Source organism: Octopus sinensis, linkage group LG24 (assembly GCF_006345805.1).
Source record: "Octopus sinensis linkage group LG24, ASM634580v1, whole genome shotgun sequence".
Classification (NCBI taxonomy): domain Eukaryota; kingdom Metazoa; phylum Mollusca; class Cephalopoda; order Octopoda; family Octopodidae; genus Octopus; species Octopus sinensis.
Window position 1 is genome coordinate 2,737,064 of NC_043020.1, and position 25,660 is coordinate 2,762,723.

The 25,660-nt window shown below is 37.7% G+C and overlaps 1 protein-coding gene across 4 annotated transcripts in view; it reads left to right on the plus strand.

The window, feature by feature from the left end:
• The window catches only part of LOC115223934 (probable aminopeptidase NPEPL1), a 50,450-nt gene extending 33,941 nt beyond the window's left edge, over positions 1–16,509 (plus strand). For all 4 annotated transcript variants that reach the window (XM_029794676.2, XM_029794675.2, XM_029794677.2 and 1 more), the window contains exons 3-13: positions 4,003–4,185; positions 5,361–5,621; positions 6,212–6,293; positions 8,001–8,143; positions 9,955–10,032; positions 11,357–11,457; positions 12,674–12,728; positions 13,225–13,306; positions 14,096–14,259; positions 14,521–14,631; positions 15,888–16,509. In XM_029794676.2, coding sequence (XP_029650536.1) covers positions 4,003–4,185; positions 5,361–5,621; positions 6,212–6,293; positions 8,001–8,143; positions 9,955–10,032; positions 11,357–11,457; positions 12,674–12,728; positions 13,225–13,306; positions 14,096–14,259; positions 14,521–14,631; positions 15,888–16,040 — 1,413 coding nt within the window. In that variant the 3' untranslated portion in view covers positions 16,041–16,509. The remainder of the gene's footprint in view (positions 1–4,002; positions 4,186–5,360; positions 5,622–6,211; positions 6,294–8,000; positions 8,144–9,954; positions 10,033–11,356; positions 11,458–12,673; positions 12,729–13,224; positions 13,307–14,095; positions 14,260–14,520; positions 14,632–15,887) is intronic.
• The last annotated feature ends 9,151 nt before the right edge of the window (positions 16,510–25,660 follow it).

Sequence of the window (25,660 nt, forward strand, 5' to 3'; positions counted from 1 at the left end):
TCTCCCAGAGAACTGCATTAAGGGTCTGTGTGTCTGTGGAGTACTCAGCCACTTGCCTGTTAATTTCACAAGCAAGCTGTTTCATTGATCGGATTAACTGGGACCCTCATCATCATAACCGATCGAGAGCCAGTTTTTAAAAATGTTTGTAAAATAAAACCATTGGATGGTCATGGATAGGATGTCTTTTATTTTTTATTTGTCTTAATAATTGGGCAGCAGCATTGTTGGGCCCCACCTTGAAGGGTTTAGTCGAACACATTGACCCAAGTACTTACGTTTTTTTTTAAAGTCTGGTACTTATCCTATTGTTCCTTTTGCTGAACTGCTTAATTACAGGGACATAAACAAACTAACACCGGTTGTCAAGCAATGGTGGGTGACAAAGACGCACACACACACACACATACATTTCCTCACAATTTCTGCCAACCATACTCACTTACCGAGCATTGGTTGACCTGGGGCTGTTTACCCAAGGTGCCACATGGTGGGATTGAACCTGAAACTCTGTGGTTGCAAAGTGAGCGTCTTAACCACTAAGCTATGCCTGCTCTTATTTACACAGGATTTCTTTTTTCTCTCTTTTGTAAATGAAAGTTCAAGACTGCAAGGGATTAGTGGGTACATCCCCATAAAGGAAGTCCTTAGTTGTTGAATATAGCATATCAGCGTAGTCAGGGACAGTTGATTTGAGGCCTGATTATAACTGTGTGAATAGCAGTTTTGTACAGAAACATGTTTTTACATGTATGTGTGCACCTTTCAGTGCATGCAACTTCAGAAATATTTATATGCATTTTTTTTTGTATTGTATATAAACTACTTGTGCAAGTATTTACATGTATGCAGGCATTTTAAAATTTGAGTGTGTATGTGACATATATGCATGCATCTTTTAGTGCGACTTTGTGCAAGTATATACATGTTCACATCCGGTGTGTGTTTGACTTGAATGTTTGTGCATGTAGCTAAAACCAAAACTACATGTATATGCATAAATGTATACGTACAAACAGACGTGTGTGTGTGTGTGTGCTCAAGTGTATGTAATCAGGTGTATACATTTATCTTTGGTCTTTGTGTGAATGGGTGACCTGTTGGTTGTGTGTGTGAAGGTGAGCATGTATTTGTGTGTGTGTGTGTGTGTGTGCGTGCCGATGTGCATTCATTTGGGTTTGCATATGATAGTATTTGTTTATCATAAAATGCTTCTGTGTGTGTGTGTGTGTGTGTGCGTGCGCATGGGCATGTGTGTTGTGTATGTGTTAACTGAACCCAGCCAGATATATTACGAGTTAGGAGTCCTTAGACATCTCACAGATACATTTTCCCTCCCAGCTGCACTTACACGTGCACCCACTTGCAACTGCACACCAACAGGATTAGCTTACAGGAATAATTTTTAAATAGCTGCAGATTCCCCCCCCATCCCTCTCTTTGTTATTTTTGGCTATTTTCCAGAACCCTGAAATGTTGGTTTGTGATAAAAAAAAATTTTAAAAAAGGAGGGTTTTAGTGCCAGAAGTATTTGGCAAGGGTACTAATTGGTTTAAGCCTCTCTTCACTTTCTTCTGGTATAACTTCATCTTAACTCCAGTTGCCATGTCAACTACGAACAAACAAAACAGAATGATAATAAAATTAGTTCTTGTTCTCACACGCATACGCACGCATCTACATTTTCTTCCCATTATATTCAATTATATTGTATATGGATGATATTGACTGGTGTGTGGATGTGTGTATATATATGTGTGTGTGTGTGTGTGTGTATTAGTATGTGTGTGTGCATGCATGCGTGTATTTATATGCTTATAGATATAATCGGCAAAGGGATGCAGCAAAGCAGAATCTTTACAATGCATCAAAGTCCCTTTAGCTGTTTGGTTACATCGTTTTGAAGCTCTGTTATTTTGCATTGATAAATCTATAATATAACAAAAAAATGTAATAATTGATTTCTTAGCTTTGATTGTTTCTCCGATAACTGAAAGGTCACTGAAACAAAGAATCTAGAAAATGCTTCATTTGTCAATCCATCCAACCCATGCCGGCATGGTAAAGACAGACATCAAATGATGATGTCATAAGAATTTTTATAAGAATTTGGTGTTAGGAGGGGCATCCAGCTGTAGAAACACTGCCAGATCAGACTAGGCCTGGTGCAGCCTCCTGGCTTCCCAGTTGAACCGTCCAACCCATGCTAGCATGGAAAGCGGATGTTAAACGATGATGATGATGATAAGGGAATGTGTGGAATGGCAGCTCTTGAAGCAGATAAAGCTATAAAGAATAGCATATAAATACTGGGTTTCAAACCCTTCAAGTAGAAAAACTTCAAGGTTCCCCATGTGGCACAAACCCACGTCTTCTATAAATTTTTCCTGTCCAAAGGATTTTTAACCCAATATTTACATGCACTTGTTTATAGCTTTGGTTTGAGATTATCCAATTTCAAGAAAGAGACTTGTGTGTGTGTGTGTGTGTGTGATTATGTATGTCCCAACAGTGTGTGCTGAGTGCTTTTTACACGCCTCCTTTTGGGGACAATAAAATAAACACCAGTTGAACACTGGAGTCAATGTCATTTACTAGACCCCCCCCCTTAAAAAAAAGCCTTGTGCCTATTTTACAAAAGTAGAAAAGATTATGTTTGTTACTCCTCCACCACTTGGCAACCAGTGTTGGTTTGTTGCAACTTAGCAATTTGGCAAAAGAGACCAATAGAATAAGTACCAGGCTTTAAAAAAAAAGGTTAGAATATTGGGGTTGAGCTGTTCAATTAAACCCTTTAAGCTGGTGCCCCAGCATGACCACAGTCTATTGATTAAAACAAAAGATAAAAGATAGTGTCTAATACTTTATCCATGTTGTCACATTGCTTCAAAGACTGTTTTAACTTAGTCAGGTACAACTCTGTGTCTTTAGCATAAATGAAATTGCTTAACCTTTTATCATTTAACCTGACCCATATTGGCAGTTTACTGTGCTTCAGAAGACATGTCAAGCTATGTGAAATCATGGTTGTGGCTCGTAAAAGGCATCTATGCCACTGATATGTAAAAGGTGCCGGTGACATGTAAGGAGCACCCAGTACACTCTGGAGTGGTTGGTGTTAGGAAGGGCATCCAGCCATAGAAACCAAGCCAAAACAGACTGGAGCCTGGTGCAGCTCCAGTCTGGCTTACCAGCTCCAGTCAAACCATCTCACCCATGCCAACATGGAAAACGGATTCTAAATGATTCTGTTGATATCTGGTGCAAATATTCTTCTTGTTTTATATTCAAACTGACCAGATCCACACTTTACAAACCTATCCAACAATGTCATTCTAAAAATAAACAACCATACCATCAAACTCTTGAAGCTATAAGGTAAATGCATGATTAATTCAAGACAATGAGAATTAAAAAAAAGCATTACGTTTGACAGTGAAATCTGAATGCTAAAGCATTATATATTTCTTTATTACCCACAAGGGGCTAAACATAGAGGGGACAAACAAGGACCGACAAACGGATTAAGTCGATTACATCGACCCCAGTGCGTAACTGGTACTTAATTTATCGACCCCGAAAGGATGAAAGGCAAAGTCGACCTCGGCGGAATTTGAACTCAGAACGTAAAGACAGACGAAATACCACTAAGCATCTCACCTGTCGTGCTAGCATTTCTGCCAGCTTGCTGCCTTTCAAGCGTTATAGCTCATTCTTCCTTCTGGTATGCTGTATTGATCAACAGCCATTGATATCTTGCATTCGCAAGATTGGGGTCAAGTAGTCTGCTGGGTGCATCTCTGCAGTAGATGCAACTTATTTTCAGCTGAATAGACTAGGATAATGTAAAATGAAGTGCCTTGCCCAATGATACAATGTGCACCTTTAGTCTGGGAACTGAACCCACGGCCTTAGGAGTTTGAGTCCAACATTTTAACCACAAGGCCACTTCCTTTCACTAAAACTTACTCTTGTGTCTGATCTCTTTATTTCTATTTCCAGATGTATTCTACCGCTTTGGCCTCTTTGCGTCCATCACCAACAGACTCGTGTCCTCTCTGGTTGAATATGGCATCGATAGCTGCTCTGCCAACTCAGTGCAGCCGTCACAACACTCCTTCTCGGGCCCATGCACTCACCAAACTGGTGAAGAGCTCTTTAACTGGGCGTAAAGAATTCATTGTGGTAAGTTTTTATTCTATTTACATGTTTTTCTTTTTATATCTTAGGTGTAGCTGTGTGGTTAAGAAACTTGCTTCCCAACCATGTGACCTTGAGTTCAATCCTACTGCACAGCACACTGGGCAAATATATTCTGCTATAGCCTATATTCTGCTAGGTTAACAAAAGCATTGTGGGATTTGGTTGACAAAAACTGAAAGAAGGACTCCTTTGATTCCCATTTTACTCAGGTGGATCCACCTAGCCATTTGGTGTTTAAAAATTCTTATTGTATTTTCGTAATTAAATATTTTTAGAAATTGTTTTTAAAGAATTGTTTAAAATATTTTGAGTATTGTAGAGGTGTAACCAATCTTTTAGTAACAAATTTTAACAGCAAAATCTTATATGGGCCTCCAAGAGCCATATGGACCCTAGTTGAGAACTTCTGATGTAGAGTTAATGGGAAGGAGAGGCAGAAACCACAGCTCCTGGTTTGCTGCTGTAGAAAACAGTACAGGAAGAGAACAGGGACTCTGGGTCAGGACTAACTCAGACCATGGTGAACCCATTCAATGCATACCAAAATGGAAAGAGAGTGTAAAATGATGATAAGGGGGAGGATTATGAGTTGTAGCCACATTTCATAGAAGACTTCCCTGGTGTGGGAACTTGTTAACTTTATAGATGCAGGTGTGGCTGTGTGGTAAGAAGATTGCTTCCAAACCACATTCTTCGGTTCAGTCCCACTGCCTGGTACCTCAGACAAGGGTTTTCTAGTCTAGCTGTGGGCTGACCAGAACCTCGTGAGTGGATTTAGTGTCACAGATACTAGAAGCCCATCGTGTATACACACACACACATTTGTGTTTGTCCCCACCACCACCACCATTTGACAACTGGTGTTGGTTTATTTACAATCCCATAACTTAGTGGTTCAGCAAAAAAGACTGAGAGATTGACAGAATAAGAACCAGGCTTTAAGGAAAATTAGCAGTGGAGTCAGTTTGTTTGCCTATACCTCTCAAGGTGGTCCAATGACCGAAACAGGTGAAAGATGAAAGAGAAAATGAAATGCATTGTTTCTAAAATACTTATTGAAGCCTTTATGAAGGTAATGTGTCGTCTGTTTTTCTTGTACCTTAAGTCAAATAAATAAGATTTGCTTCAACCATTTTCAAAACTATTTGCCTTTTCAGATGGTCTGTGAACGTCGAGATGTGTTGGCGTCAGCTTGCGCTATTGCACGTGCACTTCCTGAATATTCCTGCAAGGCAAGCTGTACAAACAGTGTTTCGCAGTCAGTTACTGTAGAATTTATCTTGGTTGGTAATGAATGTGAAACCCCTCTCGCTGCTAGTGATTTGGATTGCCTTCAAACAGTCACATCTGGCATTAGACTGGCTGCTAGACTTGTGGATGCTCCCTGTTCTGAAATGCATACTGATGCCTTTGTGGATGTAAGTTGACATCTTTTCTATCTTTAGTTGTTGGCATCTTTCATGCAGTTATTGTTATTTCTATTTTCAGCAGTCAGTATCTTTTCTGCCTTCCGCCGTCGACGTCTTTTCTGTCTTTGACCATTGACGTCTGTTCTATCTTCGGCCGTCAACGTCTTTTCTGCCTTCGGCCGTCGACGTCTTTTCTGTCTTCGGCCGTCGACGTCTTTTCTGTCTTCCACCGTCGACATCTTTTCTGCCTACAGTTTTTACAGTTTTAAATGTCAATCAGTCTTGAAAATAAAAAAAAAATCAGTGAAAATAAAATACCTATTTTCATAAATTTATACAATAAGTCAGTGTTTGTGACATAGCTTTTAATGTTCTTACATGAAATTATGAAGGAAGCTTTTAATTTAAAAGATTTACTAGCATATAACATGCACATTTTTCTTTAGATAAGAAATCTTAGAAAGAAACCCTGCATCACTATCACACTATAGATGTAAATATTATCTTTAAAAGAGAAAGGGTATTTTCCCTCTACAAATGAGATTAATTGAAAGATTATAATCTTGCTAACAACAGCTTCTCTCATATTCTTTCTGCAGGAAATTTCTAAAATTGGTGCTGAATTAAATATTACTCCTCTTATAATTCGTGGAAATGAACTTGCTGAAAAAGGATTTGGAGGTAAATAGATATTCATTATTATTGTTATTATTATTTACTTTTAATCTGCATGTTTGTTGCAATCACTTGCCAAGATGCCGAGCATCCTAGGGCGACTGAAGGATAAGAGATGTAACAGTATGACTGAAAGGGAGTGGTAGGGGCAGTAGTGAAATATCTTCATGTAATACAACACACACATTTAAATTGATAGGGTTTTTCTAAGGATGTGGGCAGTACTTTTCGGCACTATCTTTTAGATTTCTCTGAGACATGGTTCTCCTGGGATATTATCTAGTTGTTTCTAACATCCTTTTTTTAAGGCACCCACAATAACAGGAACAATTCTCACTTAAAGATGCCACATCTTTTCTATTTCAATTTCCAGGTCCTTATATTTACTTAATTTGTCGAATTCCATTACAGATATATTTTTATAAATGGGACCACTTACATCCATTAGTCTACAAGTATTTTCTTCCCCGTCCTTAATGACTATGTCTGGCCAAATAGCCTGGGTCATTCTGTCAGTGTTGACTGGAAAATCCCAGATGATGGTAACACTTTTATCTTCAACGACTGGTTCAGGATGATGTTATACCAATAAGCAGGAATGCTGATTTTGTAGTGTTTCCATATTTTCCATTGTGAATATTGTCTGACCCTATTGTGGCGATTTTTGTATTCGTTTGGTGTCAGTACTGGACATCCCAAGACGAGATGGTCTGTTGTTTCTTCAAATGTGTTGCAAAATCTACACTTAGGGCCAGCACCATTAGATTGTTAGTTTTTGGTAAGCAAGCTTTGATCTTATGCTGCCAATATGAAACCTTCAGTCTCTGCTTTCAGTCCTGATCTTCTCAGCCACAATTGGGTTGTTGCTTGGTCGTCATCACCACTGCCTCCTTCTCCTCCTCATTATTATTATTATTCATTTAATGTCCTCTTCTCAGTCATAATTGTATCAAAAATAACTTATTGTTTGAATTGGTTGGACGCTAAGCAAAACTGTGTTGCCATTTTTGGTATGGCTCTTTATGTCCTGAGTTCAAATCCTCTTGAGGCCATCTTTACTTTTTCATCCTTCCATAGTCGATAAAATGATGTTGAGTACCAGAGTCAATATAATTGACTTTACCCTCCCCTCAAAAATGCAGAGGGATTGCCTCTGGGACTACTAACTTGGAATGATCCCAGCCCCAGCCAAGCCATAGTACAATTTTAAGGGTCCATGAAAAAAAGTTTCTATAAAACTAGTTTTTAAACGTTGAATGGCTATATAGGGGTCCACCAGAATAAAATAGTAATCAAAGGGGTCCATAGATAAAAAATAGTTGAGAACTCTGTTCTATGTGGTCACCTGCTAGAAATAACTGTAAAATTTCCCTAAAATCATATATTAATATCTTTAAAAAAAACGGAAGGGTCACATTGGATGAGATGGCCATAGTTGAAACACTGTTGATCATAAGTCTGATATTGACTGAGTTTGGTTCAAAGAAAATAAAAACTTAAGAAGAGACGATTGAGTCCAGGTTTCAAGATGTGGCAGTTGAGGAGATTGTGTTTGTACACAGTTGCTGGGTTAAAAGTCTACCCTACCCCTGTAAAATTGGAACCGAGTATTAATGTAGTGATGATACTGGTAATAGGAGGTGGCTGGTGTCATTGGTGATAAATGTGATGATGATGATGATGTTTGATCTCTAATCTACTTTTCTCTTGCAGGTGTTTACAATGTTGGCAAAGCTGCATCTCATCCACCTGCATTGGTTGTTCTGAGCCATAAACCAGAAAAGGCCACATATAATATATGTTGGGTCGGTAAGGGAATCGTCTACGACACTGGTGGTTTATGTATCAAATCTAAGGTAAGCCTCTCTCTTTTTTTTTTTTTTGGTTTATTTTTAACCATTTCAATACCAATCCTCCTCTTACCAGAAAAAATTTATATCAACAAAATTGGGGCCTTTTACAGGGCCACTTAATTAGCTAAAATTTGCAGCTAAATGTCCCTCAACATAGGTTGTTTGCCTTTTGTTTGTTTGTTTTTTTGTAGCAGTAGTCAGGCACCTTGAATAATGTTGCTACACTGTCAAAATAAAAATACATAGTGGTCATGGCTGGAACCTCTGTAATCAGAGATCTGCTAGACAGAGTTTACCCAGGAGTTTCTTAACAACAGCATTGTCGTATACTGTGAAAGTCACTCTTGCTCCAGTTTGAGGATAGCAGCAATGGCCTGGTTTCAGTGGTGGTGATCATGGTAGGAGTTTGACGAGCAGTAGGACAGAAAGGAAGAAGACTCCTTCCCTCCTGACATTACCTGTTGAAAGTTAATAATAGACTTCATCACCAGAGGGGAGAGGTGAGGAGATGGTGATGAGTAGGATGTGACAAGGACTGTCAGAACAGTGTTGGGACTGGGGTGGATGAGTTCATTTTGGGGGTAGTGACAGCAAGTTAGAAATCAGCAGCAGCAGCAGTAGTAGTAGTGATTATTGTCATCTCTTCATTGTCATCATATCATCATCATTATTATCATGCAGAGTTCTTGCTTGTTCTTTGCCTTTCACCCTTTCGGGGTCAATAAAATAAGTACCAGTCAAGTATGGGGGGAGGGTCTAATTGACTAACCCCTTCACTGAAATTACTGGCTTTGTGCCAAAATTTGAAACCGTTATTATTATTATTATTATTATTATTATTAAGATGGTGAGCTGACAGAATCCTTGGTGCACTAGGCAAAATGCTTAGTGTGGTATGTCATCCATCTTTCCATTTGAGTTCAAATTCTGTTGAGGTCAACTTTGCCTTTTCATCCTTTTGGGGTTCATGAAATAAGGACCAATTGAGCACTGGAGGTAATGTAATTGACTTGCTCCGCCTCTGAATTTGATGGCCTTGTGCCAAAATTTGAAAGCATTATTGTTGTTGTTGTCGCTGCTGCTGCTTGTTTGTTTGTTGAGCAAAGCGGTCTTTGTCCCTAGTGGGAGAACTCTGAAACATGGTCCTTTGCTATTTGTAAGACTCGCAGAAGAGATAACAGGTCAACCCCCAACACCGAGAGCATCGACGGATGGATGAATGCGCATCCAAGCTCAGCGGTTGCATAGAAAGTCAGGGGCAAGAAACAGGAAGAAAGAGTGAGAGAAAGTTGGAGCAAAAGAGTACAACAGGGGTCGCCACCATCCACTGCCGGAGCGTCGTGGAGCTTTAGGTGTTTTCGCTCAATAAACACACACAACGCCCGGTCTGGGAATCGAAACCACAGTCCTCCAACCGCGAGTCTGCTGCCCTAACCACTGGGCCATTGTGCCTCCCTGCTGCTGCTGGTATTGTAAGGGTGATGCAGTTGTTGCTGCTGCTCTTGTTATTATAAGGATGATGTATTGGCAGAATCTTCAGATTAATGTGTTGCAACATTTGTTTCATCTCTTTGTGTTTCTGAGTTCAAATACAGCCAAGAAAGTCAAATTTGCCCTCCATCCTTTTGGAGTTGATAAAATGAAATAGCAGTCAAATACTGTTGTCAATGGTATCCACTAATCCCCTCCCCTCAAAACTGCCGGCCTCATACGTAAATTACAAACCACTAATACCATAATAATAATAATGTAGTTGTTTCATGATATGGCTTTCCCCTTTCTCTGTCCATAATTTTTGTTCCTTTTTATTTCAGGCAACCATGCTGGGAATGAAACGGGATTGTGGAGGAGCAGCTGCCATTCTTGGTGCTTTTTATTCAACTGTCAAGTTGGTACGTAGTTAGCTTTTGCTTGTTTAGCTACTTCCTCTCTTTCCAGATATATATGTATATGTGTGTGAGAGAGAAGATCTATTTCTTTCTTGTCTGTTATCTTATTTACATCCAAAGTTGAAAGGAGAAAGAAGGGAAAGAAAGCTGGTAAAGAAGAAATGTGTATGCATTCATAATATATATAAATGGTGCAGCCTTCTGGCTTCCCAGACCCCAGTTGAACCGTCCAACCCATGCTAGCATGGAAAGCGGACGCTAAACGATGATGATGATGATATATAAAATCATCATCCTCATTTAACGAGTGCTTTCCATGCTGGCACAGGTTGGATGGTTTGACAAGAGCTGGCAAGTCAGAAGACTGTACCAGGCTTCACTGTCTGTTCTGGCATGGTTTTCATGGCTGGACGCCCTTCTTAACACCAACCCTCTTACAGAGTCGACTGAGTGCTTTTTATGTGTCACCAGCACAAATGAGGTCTGCTTTGGCGTGGGTTTTTATGGCTGGAGGCCCTTCCTAATGCCAATCCCTTTACAGAGTGGCCTGGCTGCTTTTTACATAGTAACAGCACCAGTGAAGTCTGCTTTGGCCTGGTTTTCATTGCTGGATGCCCTTCAGCTGGTCATAAAGTAACTCACAAGGCATAACTCTTTTGAGATGAGGTTGGGTATTGGAGGAGGTGGCACTGACATCAGCAACACTCAAATGATGCTTTTTATGTGCCACCGTCACAGGCTGGGCGTATATTACTGTAAACATGTACATATAATTATGCATACTGAAATTTGGTGTGTTTACGTCCCCGCAACCTAGCGGTTCGGCAAAAGAGACCGATAGAATAAGTTCTAGGCTTACAAAGAATAGGTCCTGGGGTCGAGTTGCTCGACTAAAGGCGGTGCTCCAGCATGGCCACATTCAAATGACTGAAACAAGTAAAAGAGTAATATATATATATATAATACACACGCACACGCAGTTATATATTTATTAAAGTATTTGGATATAAAGAGTATGCTCCTTGTATCTGATTACTTTGGCTTTGTTTAAATTGATCCTTAATCATGCATAATCTCACAGCTTCGAGATTTCAGTGATGCGGTTTATTTTTAGAAGGATATTTTAGGGCAAGTGTGGGAGGCTTGATCTCACTGGTTTGAACATAAAAACAAGTGGAACATTTGGGCCAGATTTAATGCTAGGGGATCGAACGTAAACTTTGCTTCACTGTTCAAACTTGTATTACTTTTAATTACTGTTAATATAACTACCTGTATAATTAAGTATAGTTTTATCTGGCATGACTGTTTACTTTCAATATTTCAGGGCTTCACGGAAAACTTACATGCCATCTTCTGCCTAGCAGAAAATGCCATTAGTCCCGATGCACTCCGTCCAGATGATATCATCAATATGTATTCAGGGAGGTAGGTGCCGTGTCTCAGTTCTTTCTTACAAATCAGGTTCCACATTTGTGAACCATGGACTTCCATGTTTGATCCCACTATGCAACACCTAAAGCAAATGTCCTCAACTATTGCCTCAAGTTTACTGATGAGCCAAAGAGTGGAATTTGGTTGACAGAATCTCTTCCATAACTCATCATATATCTCATCATCGTTTAACGTCTACTTTCCATGCTAGCATGAGTTGGACAATTTTGACTGAGGTCTGGCAAACCAGATGGCTGCACCAAACTCCAATCTTGATCTGGTAGAGTTTCTACAGCCGGATGTCCTTCCTAATGCCAGCCACTCCACAGAGTGTAACTGAGTACTTTTTAATGTAGCACCAGCATCAGGATAAATTCTGCTGTGGTGGATGGGTCTTCTTGAGTACAGCAACATACCAGATATCTCAGTCCTTTGTCATCTCCTTCATAAGTCTAAAGCAGAAAGAAATAGTTAAGGGGGTCTGTGACTAGAAGTCTTCAGTCAAGAGCTCTTCATCCTTTAGAAGCCATCACCATCCAAACCAACAACAGTACTTCTGTGCAGTCATGTGACCTGAGAAAAGCAGTAACATTTCTTGTCACCGTCTCTTACTGTTTTTCTAGTTTGGTATTTTAATTCAAGTGGTCGTCACAAACCACATTATTAATGTTTTACAGGAGAGATAAGTACAACACCACCATTGACTCATATAAGACATGCAACAATAGAGACTCTAACACTCATACTCATTCATATATACAATGCGCTTACAAAAATAAACCTCCATATATATGTATACATGTTTCCCTCTCCAGAACTGGGCTCACAAACATTTTTACATCTGGCTGGTTTGAGCATAAAACATAGAATATTCGGGCTTGAATATGGCTAGTTAAAAGGGTTAAGGCAGGGGCTGATTTATCCAAGGTCAGTACTTCCTGACTTTTCATTAGTCCTGCACCCCTTTTTATTACCACTCAAACCTTACTTTCATTCCTCCTTAAATCTTCCACTGTGATCTTTTTTTTTTAAAAGTAGAGGAGGTTTAATTTGAACCTGTTTCATATGTAATCCCAGAACTCCCTGAAATTAATTTTAGTACCCCAGATTAGGAGACACTGCTTTAGATGAAGCTAAAAGTCTTTGGCGGTGCCCCCAAATAATTTAATGAATGACAAAATTCACCTTTTTGCCTTATTTCTATTTACAGAACAGTTGAGGTCAACAACACGGATGCAGAAGGCAGATTGGTTCTTAGTGATGGTGTAAGTTGTTTTTCCTATAATATTACTTTATTGGGGTGGACGGTTCGATTGGGGTCTGGGAAGCCAGGAGGCTGCACCAGGCTCCAGTCTGATCTCGCAGTGTTTCTACAGCTGGATGCCCTTCCTAACACCAACCACTCCATGAGTGTAGTGGGTGCTTTTTACGTGACCGACACGGAGGCCAAAACAAGGGGGTTTTACCATTGATAAACAAAAAATTGTTGAAAAAAGTTTTTCGTATGTATGTGAATATCCCAGTCATATACACCTACTAGCAAATAATGGTTTCAAATTTTGGCACAAGGCCAGCAAATTCAGGGTAAAGGATAAGTCAATTTTATTGACCCCAAAAGAATTGAAGTGAAAGTTGTCCTCAGCGGAATTTGAGCTCAGAACACAAAGACAGGTTGAAATGCCACTAAGCATGCTAATGATTCTGCCAGCTTGCTACCTTGTCTGTTACTAGCTAATAAAGACATCTCTTCCTTCCTCACAGGTGGCTTATGCACAAAAAGACCTCAAAGCTGATATTGTGATAGATGTTGCTACTCTGACAGGGGCTCAGGGAGTGGCAACTGGTAAGTAAAGAACTTTTTATTTTTTACTTTTCTACTTCTAACATCTTTTCCCCACACCCAACCCCAGCCCATATTTTCTATTGTAATCCAACAAGGAAACCTCTTCGTGGTTGCATAACCTGCAACAAGCAGACAATTCTTTGTTAAATCCTTTTGTATTATAAAAGAAAGGTCACACTGGATAATGTAACCCTAGATACACTAATCATCATTTTATGTCTGCTTTCCATGCAGATGATGATCATCATCATCATACACACACACACACACACACACACACACACACACACACATACACATATGACAGGCTTCTTTTAGTTTCCATCTACCAAATCCACTCATAAGGCATTGGTCGGTCCAAGACTATAGTAGAAGGCACTTGCCTAAGGTGCCATGCAGTGGGACTGAACCCAGAACCATGTGGTTTGGAAGCAAACTCCTTACCACACAGCCACACCTGCACCTTGCATATTTATTTCTAATGCCTTCTGATAGATTCAAACATGAATGTGCCAATTGCTGTTGTGTTTTGTCATGGAAAACCTTCCTCTTCCTGATGAATGTCTGTTCATAAGGCACTCAATTTATCAACACGAGAGACTATGGAACAGCTGGTGTTTTGATATTGTTGTGTCTTTTTGGCCAGATTCATTAGCCTTTTTGGCCCAGGCTAATGAATCTGACTATAGCTTCAACGTTTTGTTTACAACTGCAGCAAACAAAATAATTACCAATGCAGTTTCCTATTCTACTTCTTTTTTTTACCTTTGAAATTTTTTTTTTCCCCAGGTCGTTTCCATGCAGGTATAGTAACCAATAATGAAAACTGGGAAAACGCTTGTTTAAAAGCTGGCCGTGTCAGTGGTGATCTTGTACACGCAATGCCATACACTCCGGAATTGCATTTTGTTGAATTTTCTAGTGCTTTAGCTGACATGAAAAATTCTGTTGCTGTAAGTATGAGTATTTATATTTGTTAATAAATATCTGTTGTCTTACTGTCCAATATATAATTGTATATATTTCTCTTCTGAGATTTTTTAATTTCCTTGTATTTAATAAAAATAGTTTAATTATCAAACTCTTCCAATTATTTCTGTCATTTGTCCCCTTTTATACACTTATTTTCTTTTAACCCTCTGATTTGATCTTTTATACAGAGGACTTGTAATATGCAAAAGCAGTTGAGTGATAATTGTTTTTTGTTATTTCAGGATCGAAGTAATGCCCAGGTTTCATGTGCTGGCCTTTTTATAGCTTCAAGTTTAGGATTTGATTATTCTGGTATCTGGTTACATATAGATATGGCATTCCCAGTCTATTCTGTAAGTAAAGAGATGTTTTCTTATTTCAAAGTGTGTATGTGTTTTTGTAACTTTATGGTTATGACTGAGTCTTCTGTATGGTATCTTTGGCAAGTGTCTTGTACTACAACCTTGGATTAAACAATACCTTATGAGTAGAATGTGGTAGATGGCTTTTCCATGCTTGCATGGGTCAGGCACAATTTGTTGAAGTAGATGTTTCTGTGGCTGGATGCACTTGCTGTCACCAACCCTCGCTTGTCCTCAAACATGAAGACTGCAAATGAACAACATTGCTTGTATAGCAATGACACTTGTTCACAATTATCACATGATGTCAAGACATGGGTACACACAAACATACATACATACATGTGTCGGGCATCCAAGCCAAATCAGACTGGAACCAAGTGCAGAGAGCTTGCCAACTCTGGTCAAGCTGGCCATATCATGCCAGCAATGACAAATGGACGTTAAAGGAAGAGGAGGAGGGTAGATTCTTTCAGTTTCTGTTTTATCAAATCCACTCACAAAGCTTTGCTTAGCCCATGGCTATTGTAGAAAGCACTTTCACAAGGTGCTGTGCAGTGGGACTGAACCTGATACCACATGGTTGAAAAGTTAGCTTCTCAGCCACACCTTATTTGGCTGTTTATGTATAAATATGTTAAATATTTATACACAAGACAGCATGTGTTAGGAAACTTAAAATGAATTTATAACAAACTAGTTTTCAAACTTTTGAACTTTAACCCTTTAGCTTTCAGATTGTTCTGTCAAATATAATATTTATTTATTCACATTGTTTCGAATGAAGCCAGCATAATTTCGTAGCTTTGAGATTTCAATGATGTGATTATTTACTTTTAGAATGACATTGTAGGGTGGATGTGAGAGGCTGGATTTGGCCAGTTTGAACATAAAACAGGTGGAATATTTGGGTTGGATATAGCTTGCTTGTTTATTATTGTCAAGCATCTTTACCTTTTTTTTTCTGTTCACCTCACAAAGCCATTAAAAAAAATCAATAGAAGTGACTTTTTTGTGAATTTTCTATCCAAAACCCAATCAAAATGCCCAAAACTTGATACACCAATTGAATGCCAGCTAGTTGAATGTGATTGGTCAGAGATTTGGACAGTACTCGCGTGTATGTGCACACGCACACAGCTGTATATGCATGCACTAGCACTGTGACCCGGCATTGCCAGGTCATAGTGCTAGTTATTATTATTATTATGGTTTTTTTTAATTATTATTCTAATTTTATTTTTCAGGGCGAACGTGCTACTGGCTACGGAGTTGCCCTTCTGGCAACACTGCTCGGAGAGGGTTCTTCAAATTCCATGTTGCAGTATGTAGCCCCACCTTTAGTAGAGAACTCAATGGATATTGAAGAGAACGAAGTAAAAAGAATTCGCTTAGAATGAAAGAGAAGCAAACCCGAACCAAAAGCGGACAAGCCCTGCCTCTCCTTTGCGTGGATCTGTTCTATGCCATTTGCTTGTACCAAACCAGAATTTGGGTAGCCAAGCCAAGACTTCCTGTTGCTACGGCTACCTGGCCTTTTTTCTCCTCCTTCATAAACAACAACAACAACAATTACAACAGCAAAAATAATTATAGTTCATCACATAGCAAACCTGTAGACATTTTAGTGTATTAATACGACTTTCACACACCCTCTCTTGCTCTCCCCCTTTCTCACACACATTGTATACACATACTGCCTTCCTACCCCCCTACCCCTGCTACTTGTTTCTATCACTCTCTCTCACTAACCCCTGTTCTTCTTGACCCCTTCCAACAGCTATTTTCCCTCCCTCCCTTCAGTTCCTTTCTGTATATCTGTATTTAAAAATTAATAAACAACGGATTCTTGAATAAGCTGAATAATGATTAAAGTCTGTATAAGATTTATTTTTGCTAATGATTAACATACATACATATATATGTATGTATGTATATATATATATATATATATATGTATATATACAGGGTGGACCAAAACGATCTGACACATTTGGAGGCTTAATAAAGGCACAAAATAAGAAATAATGAAAAGAAAAATGTTATTTTCTGAATGTACATATAATGCCATTTTATTTCATTAAGTTTTTTAAAATTAAATCAGCTAAATGCTTCCCATCATTGTCAACACACTGTTGGAGACGTTCCTGAAAGTTATCGATAACTCTTTGGATCATTTCTTCTTGAATGGTTGCTATTTCTACACAAATTGCATGTTTTAATTCATCAATCAATCGAGGGCGATGACTGAATACTTTTGATTTTAAATATCCAAACAAGAAGAAATGATCCATAGAGTTATCGATAACTCTAATGAACGTCTCCAACAGTGTGTTGACACTGATGGGAAGCATTTAGCTGCTTTAATTTTTAAAACTTAATGAAATAAAATGGCGTTATATGTAGATTCAGAAAATAACATTTTTCTTTCCATCATTTCTTATTTTGTGCTTTTATTAAGACCATTTTGGTCCACCCTGTGTATATATATATGTATGTATTATATCATGCCAAGGACCTATAATCCTTTAAGGGATGTTTGCATCCTAGTCCTCCGGTTTATACCAGTCTTCAGTATGTATATGTATAAAATGTATGTATGTAATATATATAATATATACGTATAATGTAATATATATATATATATATATATATATATATATATATATACATGTGTGTTATATATGCATGTAATACATATATATATGTATTATATATATGTATGTATTATATATGTGTATATACATTATATATGCATATATATATATATGTGTGTGTGTATGTATATATATACGTATACATATGTGTGTGTATATATATATATGTGTGTGTGTGTGTGTGTGTGTAATGCATACATAAATACATTCACACATCATCATTTAACACCCGTGTTTCTTACTTGCATGCTTGAATAGCATTTGATTAGACTGGAGACTGTGTTAGTCTCCAGCATCTGCATTGGTAAGGTTTCTACAGACACTGAACACCAGCCCAGTCCTCAGCTTAATCTCATACTGTTGAACCATCCAGCTCATGGCAGCAAGGAACATGCATGCTAAATGATATACATACATATATATATATATATATGTATATATATGTATATTTGAAGGTGAAGAATACATGCTCATGCTGGAACTGAAATTTCTCTATAGCTGCTTCATCGGGTCGTGTAGGAAAAAAAATGTATGGATAATCCAAATGGAATCATCCTCCACATTTTGCCACACTACTTGATGAATCCATGATGGTAAAACCCAAAACTATAAACCATGTAATCTTTACCTTCTAATAAATATATTACAGTCTACTATTAATTATTAATAAACATACAAGTGTTTGTATGTATCTGTGTGTGTACGTATGTTTGTATATATATATATATATATATATATAGTGTTACACTTGGGTATGGTCATATTTTGCCAATTAAACACATGCTATTTATTTGATCTTCTTTTAGCTTTATTATTATTATTATTATTATTAGTTTCTTTGTCAGAGCTCTTTCTTCACACACTCTCTGTGACCTCTTCAGCAACTTTCTATCTCACGTGTCTCCTCTTATTCTGCTTATTCCATTTCGGGTTTCTTACCACAGAATGTCTGAAGAAAGAACTTTAACAAAGAAACTAAAATAATAATAATAATAAAGTGAAGACCAAATACAGTGCATGTGTTTAATTGGCAAAATGTGACCCATCCCCAAGTGCACCGTCAAGAACCTTGCAAAACAAACACACACTCAATTGTTAACACTATTATTATTATTAAAAATATGGAGATATTTGGTGTATTTGATTATTGAAAATGTTTATGCACAAATGTTAATTACATTTTATGATAAAATATAGCAAACATTATTTTATTTTAGTTTTATTTTTACTTTTATTCACTGCTCTGGGACAAATACCTTCATCTGTTTTAATCAATTTATTTATTATTATTATTATCATCATCAAGGCAGCGAGATGGCTGAGTTGCCAAAATGCTGGACAAAATGCTTAGCAGCATCTCCTCTGGCTCTTTGCATTCTGACCGAATTCCAATCCTGCTGAGGTTGTCCTTGCCTTTCATTCTTTCGGGTTTGATAAAATAACTTATCAGCTGAGCGCTGGGACCGATTTTAATCAACCAGTCCACCTTCCCCTAAAATTGTCGGTTCTGTGGCAAAATAAGAATTATTTAAATCACTGAGCTGACAGAATTCTTAGCACACTGGATAAAATGCTTAGCACCATTTTGTCTGATTTTACCATTCTGGGTTCAAATTCTGTTCAGGTCAACTTAGCCTCTCATCCTTTTGGGTTGGTGTAATTGGCTTGCCCTTCCCCCTACCAATTTCAGGCCTAGTACCTATAGTAGAAAGGATTATTATTATTATTATTATTTTCTTTTTAATTTCCTGTCTAAAACAAATCTTTTTTTGTTACTTCTCATGTCATCCAAACAGGGATTTGGGAATCTGGGATTGTTATTTGTGAGTCTAGAAAACAAATTTGAAACCTTTTAAAAATAGTGTTAGCACAATTTGCACAAAATTTCTCACAGGGGTCACAATGAAAATGCTTGTGTTGCTGTGACTCCCCACCAATCTATTTTTTCTTATTTTTTTATTTTTATTTTTTTATTTCGAAAATCTCTTTTTCCTCCACTTCTGATTTACAAAATTGAAAGAAAAGAAAGAAGAAAAAAAAAATTATATAAACTAAGAAAAAAAAAAACTGATTCAGGACTTTGTTTTTGGCTTTTGTCCTCGTCTTTTTAAAGGAAAATTCAACAAAAATAAAATTCTTTTTAATGCACTCTTGTTTATTTTTTGACCTTCATTATTTTTATTACTTTTTTTTTTTACTGAGTTTATTAATTGTTTATTTAATTGTTGTTAATTCTTTTGTATGTATGACTTTGATTATATATATATATTTTTTGCTTTAATATCTGTTTTTCCATGCTTGCATGAGTTGGACAGGAACTTCTTTGAGGCAAAATTTGACAGCTAAACAGTTGGATGTCCTTCCTGTCACCAGACTTTACCTGTTTTTCAAATAAAGGATTATATATGTATATATATATATAAAGTGGAGGTGCACTGGCTCGGTGGTTAGGGCAGCAGACTCATGGTCATAGGATCAAGTTTTGATTCCCAGACCGGGTGTTGTGTTTATTGAGTGAAAACGCCTAAAGCTCCACGAAGCTCCTGCAGGAGGCGGGGTGAACTCTGCTGTATTCTTTCTCCACGACTTTCACTCTTTCTTCCTGTTTCTGTTGTAGCTGTATTCCAAAGGGCCAGCCTTGTCACACTCTGTGTCATGCTGAATCTCCCTGAGAACTACGTTAAGAGTACAAGAGTCTGTGGAGTGCTCAGCCACTTGCACACTAATTTTACAAGCAGGTTGTTCAGTTGATCGGATCACACAGAACTTTTGTTGTTGTGACCGATGGAGTGCCACTATATATAATGTATGTATATATATGGGTGTATATATAATGCATATATATATATACACATAGTATGTATGTACATATATATATATATATATATATACACATAGTATGTATGTACATATATATATATATATATATACACATATAGTATGTATGTATATATATATATATATGTGTGTGTGTGTGTCTTGCAAACAACTTGCACATGCAAGTGCTACCGGTCAAAAACTCCGCATACCGGAAGCCAGCAAGTGTATGGGGTCATCAGGAGAGAATGCTGGTCAGATGAATATTCTCTTGAAGAATTTCTTGCCAAGTTTCATGCAATAATTTCAAAAGATCTGGCTTTGGGGATGCTTTCCTTTTTTTCTACAAAGTGTCCTGTCCATTATGCCCCAGAGGTTTTCAGTGGGGTTTATAGCTGGTGACTGGTTTGGCCATGGAAGCTTTTTATTGCCATTCTCTTCCAACCAATCTTGGGACTTTTTAGCTATGTGGCAAGGAACCCCATCTTCTATAAAGAGTCTTCTTTAATCATTTCACCACTGTTGAAGATTGAAAGGAGTCCTTTCTGCAATATGGACACATATTTATCTGTGTTTATGTTTCCCTCACACTCTGCCAGCTCTTGATTGACTATTGCTCTCCACACCATCACAGAATAGCAGCCGTGTCTCATTGTTGGTGCAATCTTTTCATGTCAAATTCTTGATCACAGAATCTCCGGACCCACACTCAACCACTGTCAGAAAATACAGCAAATCTCGACTCATCGGAGAATATGACTGTCCCAAAATGCTATTGGCTTCTCCACCATCTCACTGGCCCAATCTTTTCTCCACTTGATATTGGTTGGTCAAAGAAGTGGCTTCCTTCTTGCTGCTCTGCCACAGTAGCCAAGTTTGTGGAGATACCTGACATCAATTTGTTCTGCTTTGTCAAAGGCCTTGCAACGAGGATTATCCTCCACACTCCTTTTAACAAGGCCAAAGGTTGACCTGGGCAAGATGATGTGGACTTCTTCCCCTCTCTGGTGAATTGCACAATCACTCTATTAACTGTAGAAAGCAGGATCCAAAGGTTTTCTGTGATTTTATGCTAAGTCTACCTTCAGACTGGCCCACAATATGGCCTCCTTGAAATTCAGACAGTTCCAATGCATCTTTTGTATATGGCATAATTAAACAGTCACATATAGAAGCTGAAACATAAAAAATATAAACCTTTCAAATTAAAATAAGCAAAACACTGTTTTATGGAGTGTCTCTTTTACTCGTTTCAGTCATTTGACTGCGGCCATGCTGAAGCACCGCCTTTAGTCGAGCAAATCGACCCCGGGACTTATTCTTTCGAAGCCCAGTACTTATTCTATCGGTCTCTTTCGCCGAACCGCTAAGTAATGGGGATGTAAACACACCAGCATCGGTTGTCAAGCAATGCTAGGGGGACAAACACACACACACACACACACATATATATATACATATATACGACAGGCTTCTTTCAGTTTCCGTCTACCAAATCCACTCACCAGGCATTGGTCGGCCCGGGGCTATTTACTTCTGTCATGTGTTTGTATGTATGTGCTTGTTGCTACTCTGAGTTTCCTCCTTTTCATTTTTGGCAATCACTGGGTGAAGCTTCAACTCCGAATAATAAAAGAATACACTCTGCTACAGGAGTGCTTTTTTTTCTTCCGTCTTCTTTGAAAACACACACACATCATCGTTCTATTAAATGTGCTTATAGAGAGAAGAATACTGAAAAACGTCAATACATGTCAGAGTGACAAAGAAACGAGGCAGTTGAGACGTGCTAAAAACAACAGCCAAATCACCTTTAACTCACACACAAAAAATTTTTTTTTCCCAGCCATATGAATTTCTGTATATAGAACACAAATTCACAAAAATTTTCTGAAAATTAAAAAAAAATATATATAAAAGTTATGAGGTGTTATATGGAGTGCCTAAACCAGAATTCTGCCAGTGATGCTATAAAAGCTAGGAGAGGATCTTACAAGAAAGGGGTTGAGGAGCAAGGAGGAATATTGGAGAGAAACTAGACCCCCAGGTAGGTAGCATCATCATCATCGTCAATTTAATATCCACTTTTCCATGCATGGGTTGGCGTAATTTGTTGAGGCAGGTTTCCTATAGCTGGATGCCCTTGCTGTCACCAACATGCACCTATTTCCAAATAAGGTAATATTTTCCCTTGACCAGACATGTTTTCACAGAAGATTGGAAATGGACACCACTTGCATAATGGTGACACTCGTTTACAACTACCATGTGATATCAAAGCATGAAGTCAGTAACACACACACACGTGTGTGTGTGTGTGTGTATACAATAAGTTTCTTTCAGTTTCTTATTTCTTTATTGTCCACAAGGGGCTAAACATAAAGGGGACAGACAAAAGGATTAAGTCAATTACATCGACCCCAGTGTGTAACTGGTACTTAATTTATCTATCCCGAAAGGATGAAAGGAAAAGTCGACATCTGTGGAATTTGAACTCAGAACGTAGCGGCAGACGAAATACCTATTTCTTTACTGCCCACAAGGGGCTAAACACAGAGAGGACAAACAAGGACAGACAAATGGATTAAGTCAATTATATCGACCCCAATGTGTAACTGGCACTTATTTAATCAACCCCGAAAAGATGAAAGGCAAAGTTGACCTTGGCGGAATTTGAACTCAGAACGTAGCAGCAGATGAAATACCACTAAATATTTCGCCGGGCATGCTAACGTTTCTACCAGCTTGCCACCTTCTTTCAGTTTGTGTCTACCAAATCCACTCACAAGGCTTTGGTTGGCCTGGTGCTCTAGTGGAAGACACTTGCTCAAGGTGCCATACCATGGCGCTGAACCCAGAACCATGTGGTTGAGAAGCAAACTTCTTATCACACAGCTAAAAAAATAGTAAAGGCTGGAAGTAAAAGGTTTGTTAATGTTCTAACGCCATGAAAGGTGTGAGGTGTTGCAAATTCTAAAGTATCGTGGCTATATGAATCCAGGCATTGTCAGTGAAAAGTGTACAAAATGATAAAGACACACTTGTTCTCTCTGAGAAAAAAGAGGCATGAAAATGTTACTAGTTCCCTCTGCAGCCCAGCTATCAAATTTGGCTGAGAACATACACAGGCCTGATCAAAGGCACACCAACAATGACCACCCTGTCTTTTTAGAGAAACTTGTGACTACATTATTCAGCATTGGTGTTCTTTTCTCAAGTCAGTAGGGTTTGATTTAAGGTAGATTTGGCTGCTAGAAATAACAGCTTAATCTTTAAATTGCACCTTACTGGCTTTAAATGATATTGGGTCATCCCATAAATAATGCGGTTTTTTCAATTGCATGAACTAAAAGTTGGAGGAGGACGGGATAATCTACCTGCATCAACTTGCTATAAAAGCAGGTAGTAATTTTTACCTTGTACTTATTCTTAGTGCAAGTTTTGAAGAGTGCAGTTCGATTTTAACAATTATTTTTTCAAAGCTATAATGGAAGTCACAAAGGAGCATATTCGGCATATTTCACTTTATGAGTTCAATAAAGGCAACAATTCAACGGAAAATGCGAGGAATATTAATGCAGTATAAGGCCTCAAATTTGGCGAGGGCTGAGTCAATTAAACAAGTCGGTACTTTATTTTATCGGCATCTTCCCTGCCTAGAAGAATGAAAAGCAAAGTTGGCTTCCACTGGATTTGATCTCACAACGTAAAAATCCGTAAATACCGTGTATTGCTACAGAATAATAGTTATAATAAGACTAGGTTTTCAAATATGTTCTTCATTTTTAAGTAACAGAGTGTGTGATTTAAGGGGGATTTTGCTGCTATTTCTCCACGTGTTCGTGATAATAAATAAAAATTAGTTGTCGTCGAAGTACTGAATTTCAGTAAAATAACCCTCAGATCATACCTATCGTCTAACATAAGAAAACACATTAGGTTATTACGGCCTTATGAATCCAGGTTTAAAAAATCAAAGGGGTTTTGTCTGGATCCCATAAATTAATTGTGACTTTATTACTGTGACTTTTTTTCCAGTGACTTTATTACCGGTTACCAGTCCAGTCTGATATACCTCTGAAAAACAGGATGGTCATAACTGGAGTGTCTTTTATTACTTGTCTGATGGATCATAAATGACCTGGAGATAAACAACTAGCAGTTATTAAAACCCTTTGCCTGTCCAAAGCATTTTCATAAATTTGTCCTAAACGTCCATGCTTGTTTTCAGACTTTCTTAGTTTTCCACTGTTTTCATTCGTTCTGAGTAAAATAAAGCTTTCCTTTCACAAGTACAAAGTTACTTTAGTGACTCAAAAAGATCAGGAATGTGTATCATTATATAAATGCATGGACTCTAACGAAAGTTATCCTCTGTATCACATTTGAACAAGCTCTTGGAAATGGAACGAAAATCAAAACTTGTGCTTTTCCCTATTATTGTATAGTTAATGGAGTTTAACCCTCTGTCTTATAATCTAACCCTAATCTGCTTTGTGTGATACCTTCTAAATCGCACATTAGTTTTCTGATAAAGGCAGAGGACCTCAAATTTGGACGAGGCATCCAAGAGGAAAAACATGTTACAGGCTAACTTCCATAAATGGCCGATATAAATTGGCATTTTTGTTACCAATTGTGTCTTTTGCGTTGATATGAACGACTTCAAATATTTGTTTATTTACCAATTATCATTTATGGTATTTAAATGGAATTTCGTTCAGTGTTGCCATATTGACTCCAGCACTTAAGTTGTTAATTATTCTAATTAAACGTAATATTGCTACCGATAAATAGACGTTTGTATTTGTCTGAATTCACCATTTAAAAAACTTTCGATCTTTTACCAGTATACGAAGTTTAAAAGTGTTTAGTTACAAAGAAATTATCTTAGAAATCTGCCGGTCAAAGTGAAAAGATCCAAAACTATAGAAACTAACAATCGCATTTGAGTTTATTAAAACTATTTATTTATTATTTTAAAATATAATCAAATGAGTCAACTCTGTTTTGTAAAACGATGGCGACACTTTTCTATCGATTCACTCAGAATTTTTTGCATCCAAGCAAACGTTTCCATCTCACTAGCTCTAATATAAGGATGCTCATTTTGGCAGTTTCCATAGGATTACTAATATAGTATGAGTAGAATATGTATGGTTCCAGTAATAGCGTTGATCATGGTAATCTTTTACAGGGTCTAGAGGAGTTATACCATTATCGTATGGAACCGTTCTAACCTTTCTCAAGGCGATGTTCATGTCTACAACGATGTCGACTCCAAGAACGACGAAAATACATTTAACATTTCATGTTCTAAATGTTTCATAAAACTCTGCTCAAAAATAACATACAGAACCTAATATATAAACTTTAATTTTAAGCTATTTATATTTTCTGTGTAGGCATTTTTTGCTTTTAAAACGATGTACTAGAATACATAATTACACTGTATATGAATAATTTTTATTGTCAGTAAATTTTCCAATGCATATTGCCATATTTGTGGTACTATATTAAAAAAAAAGTTTTTTTTTTCTGTCAGA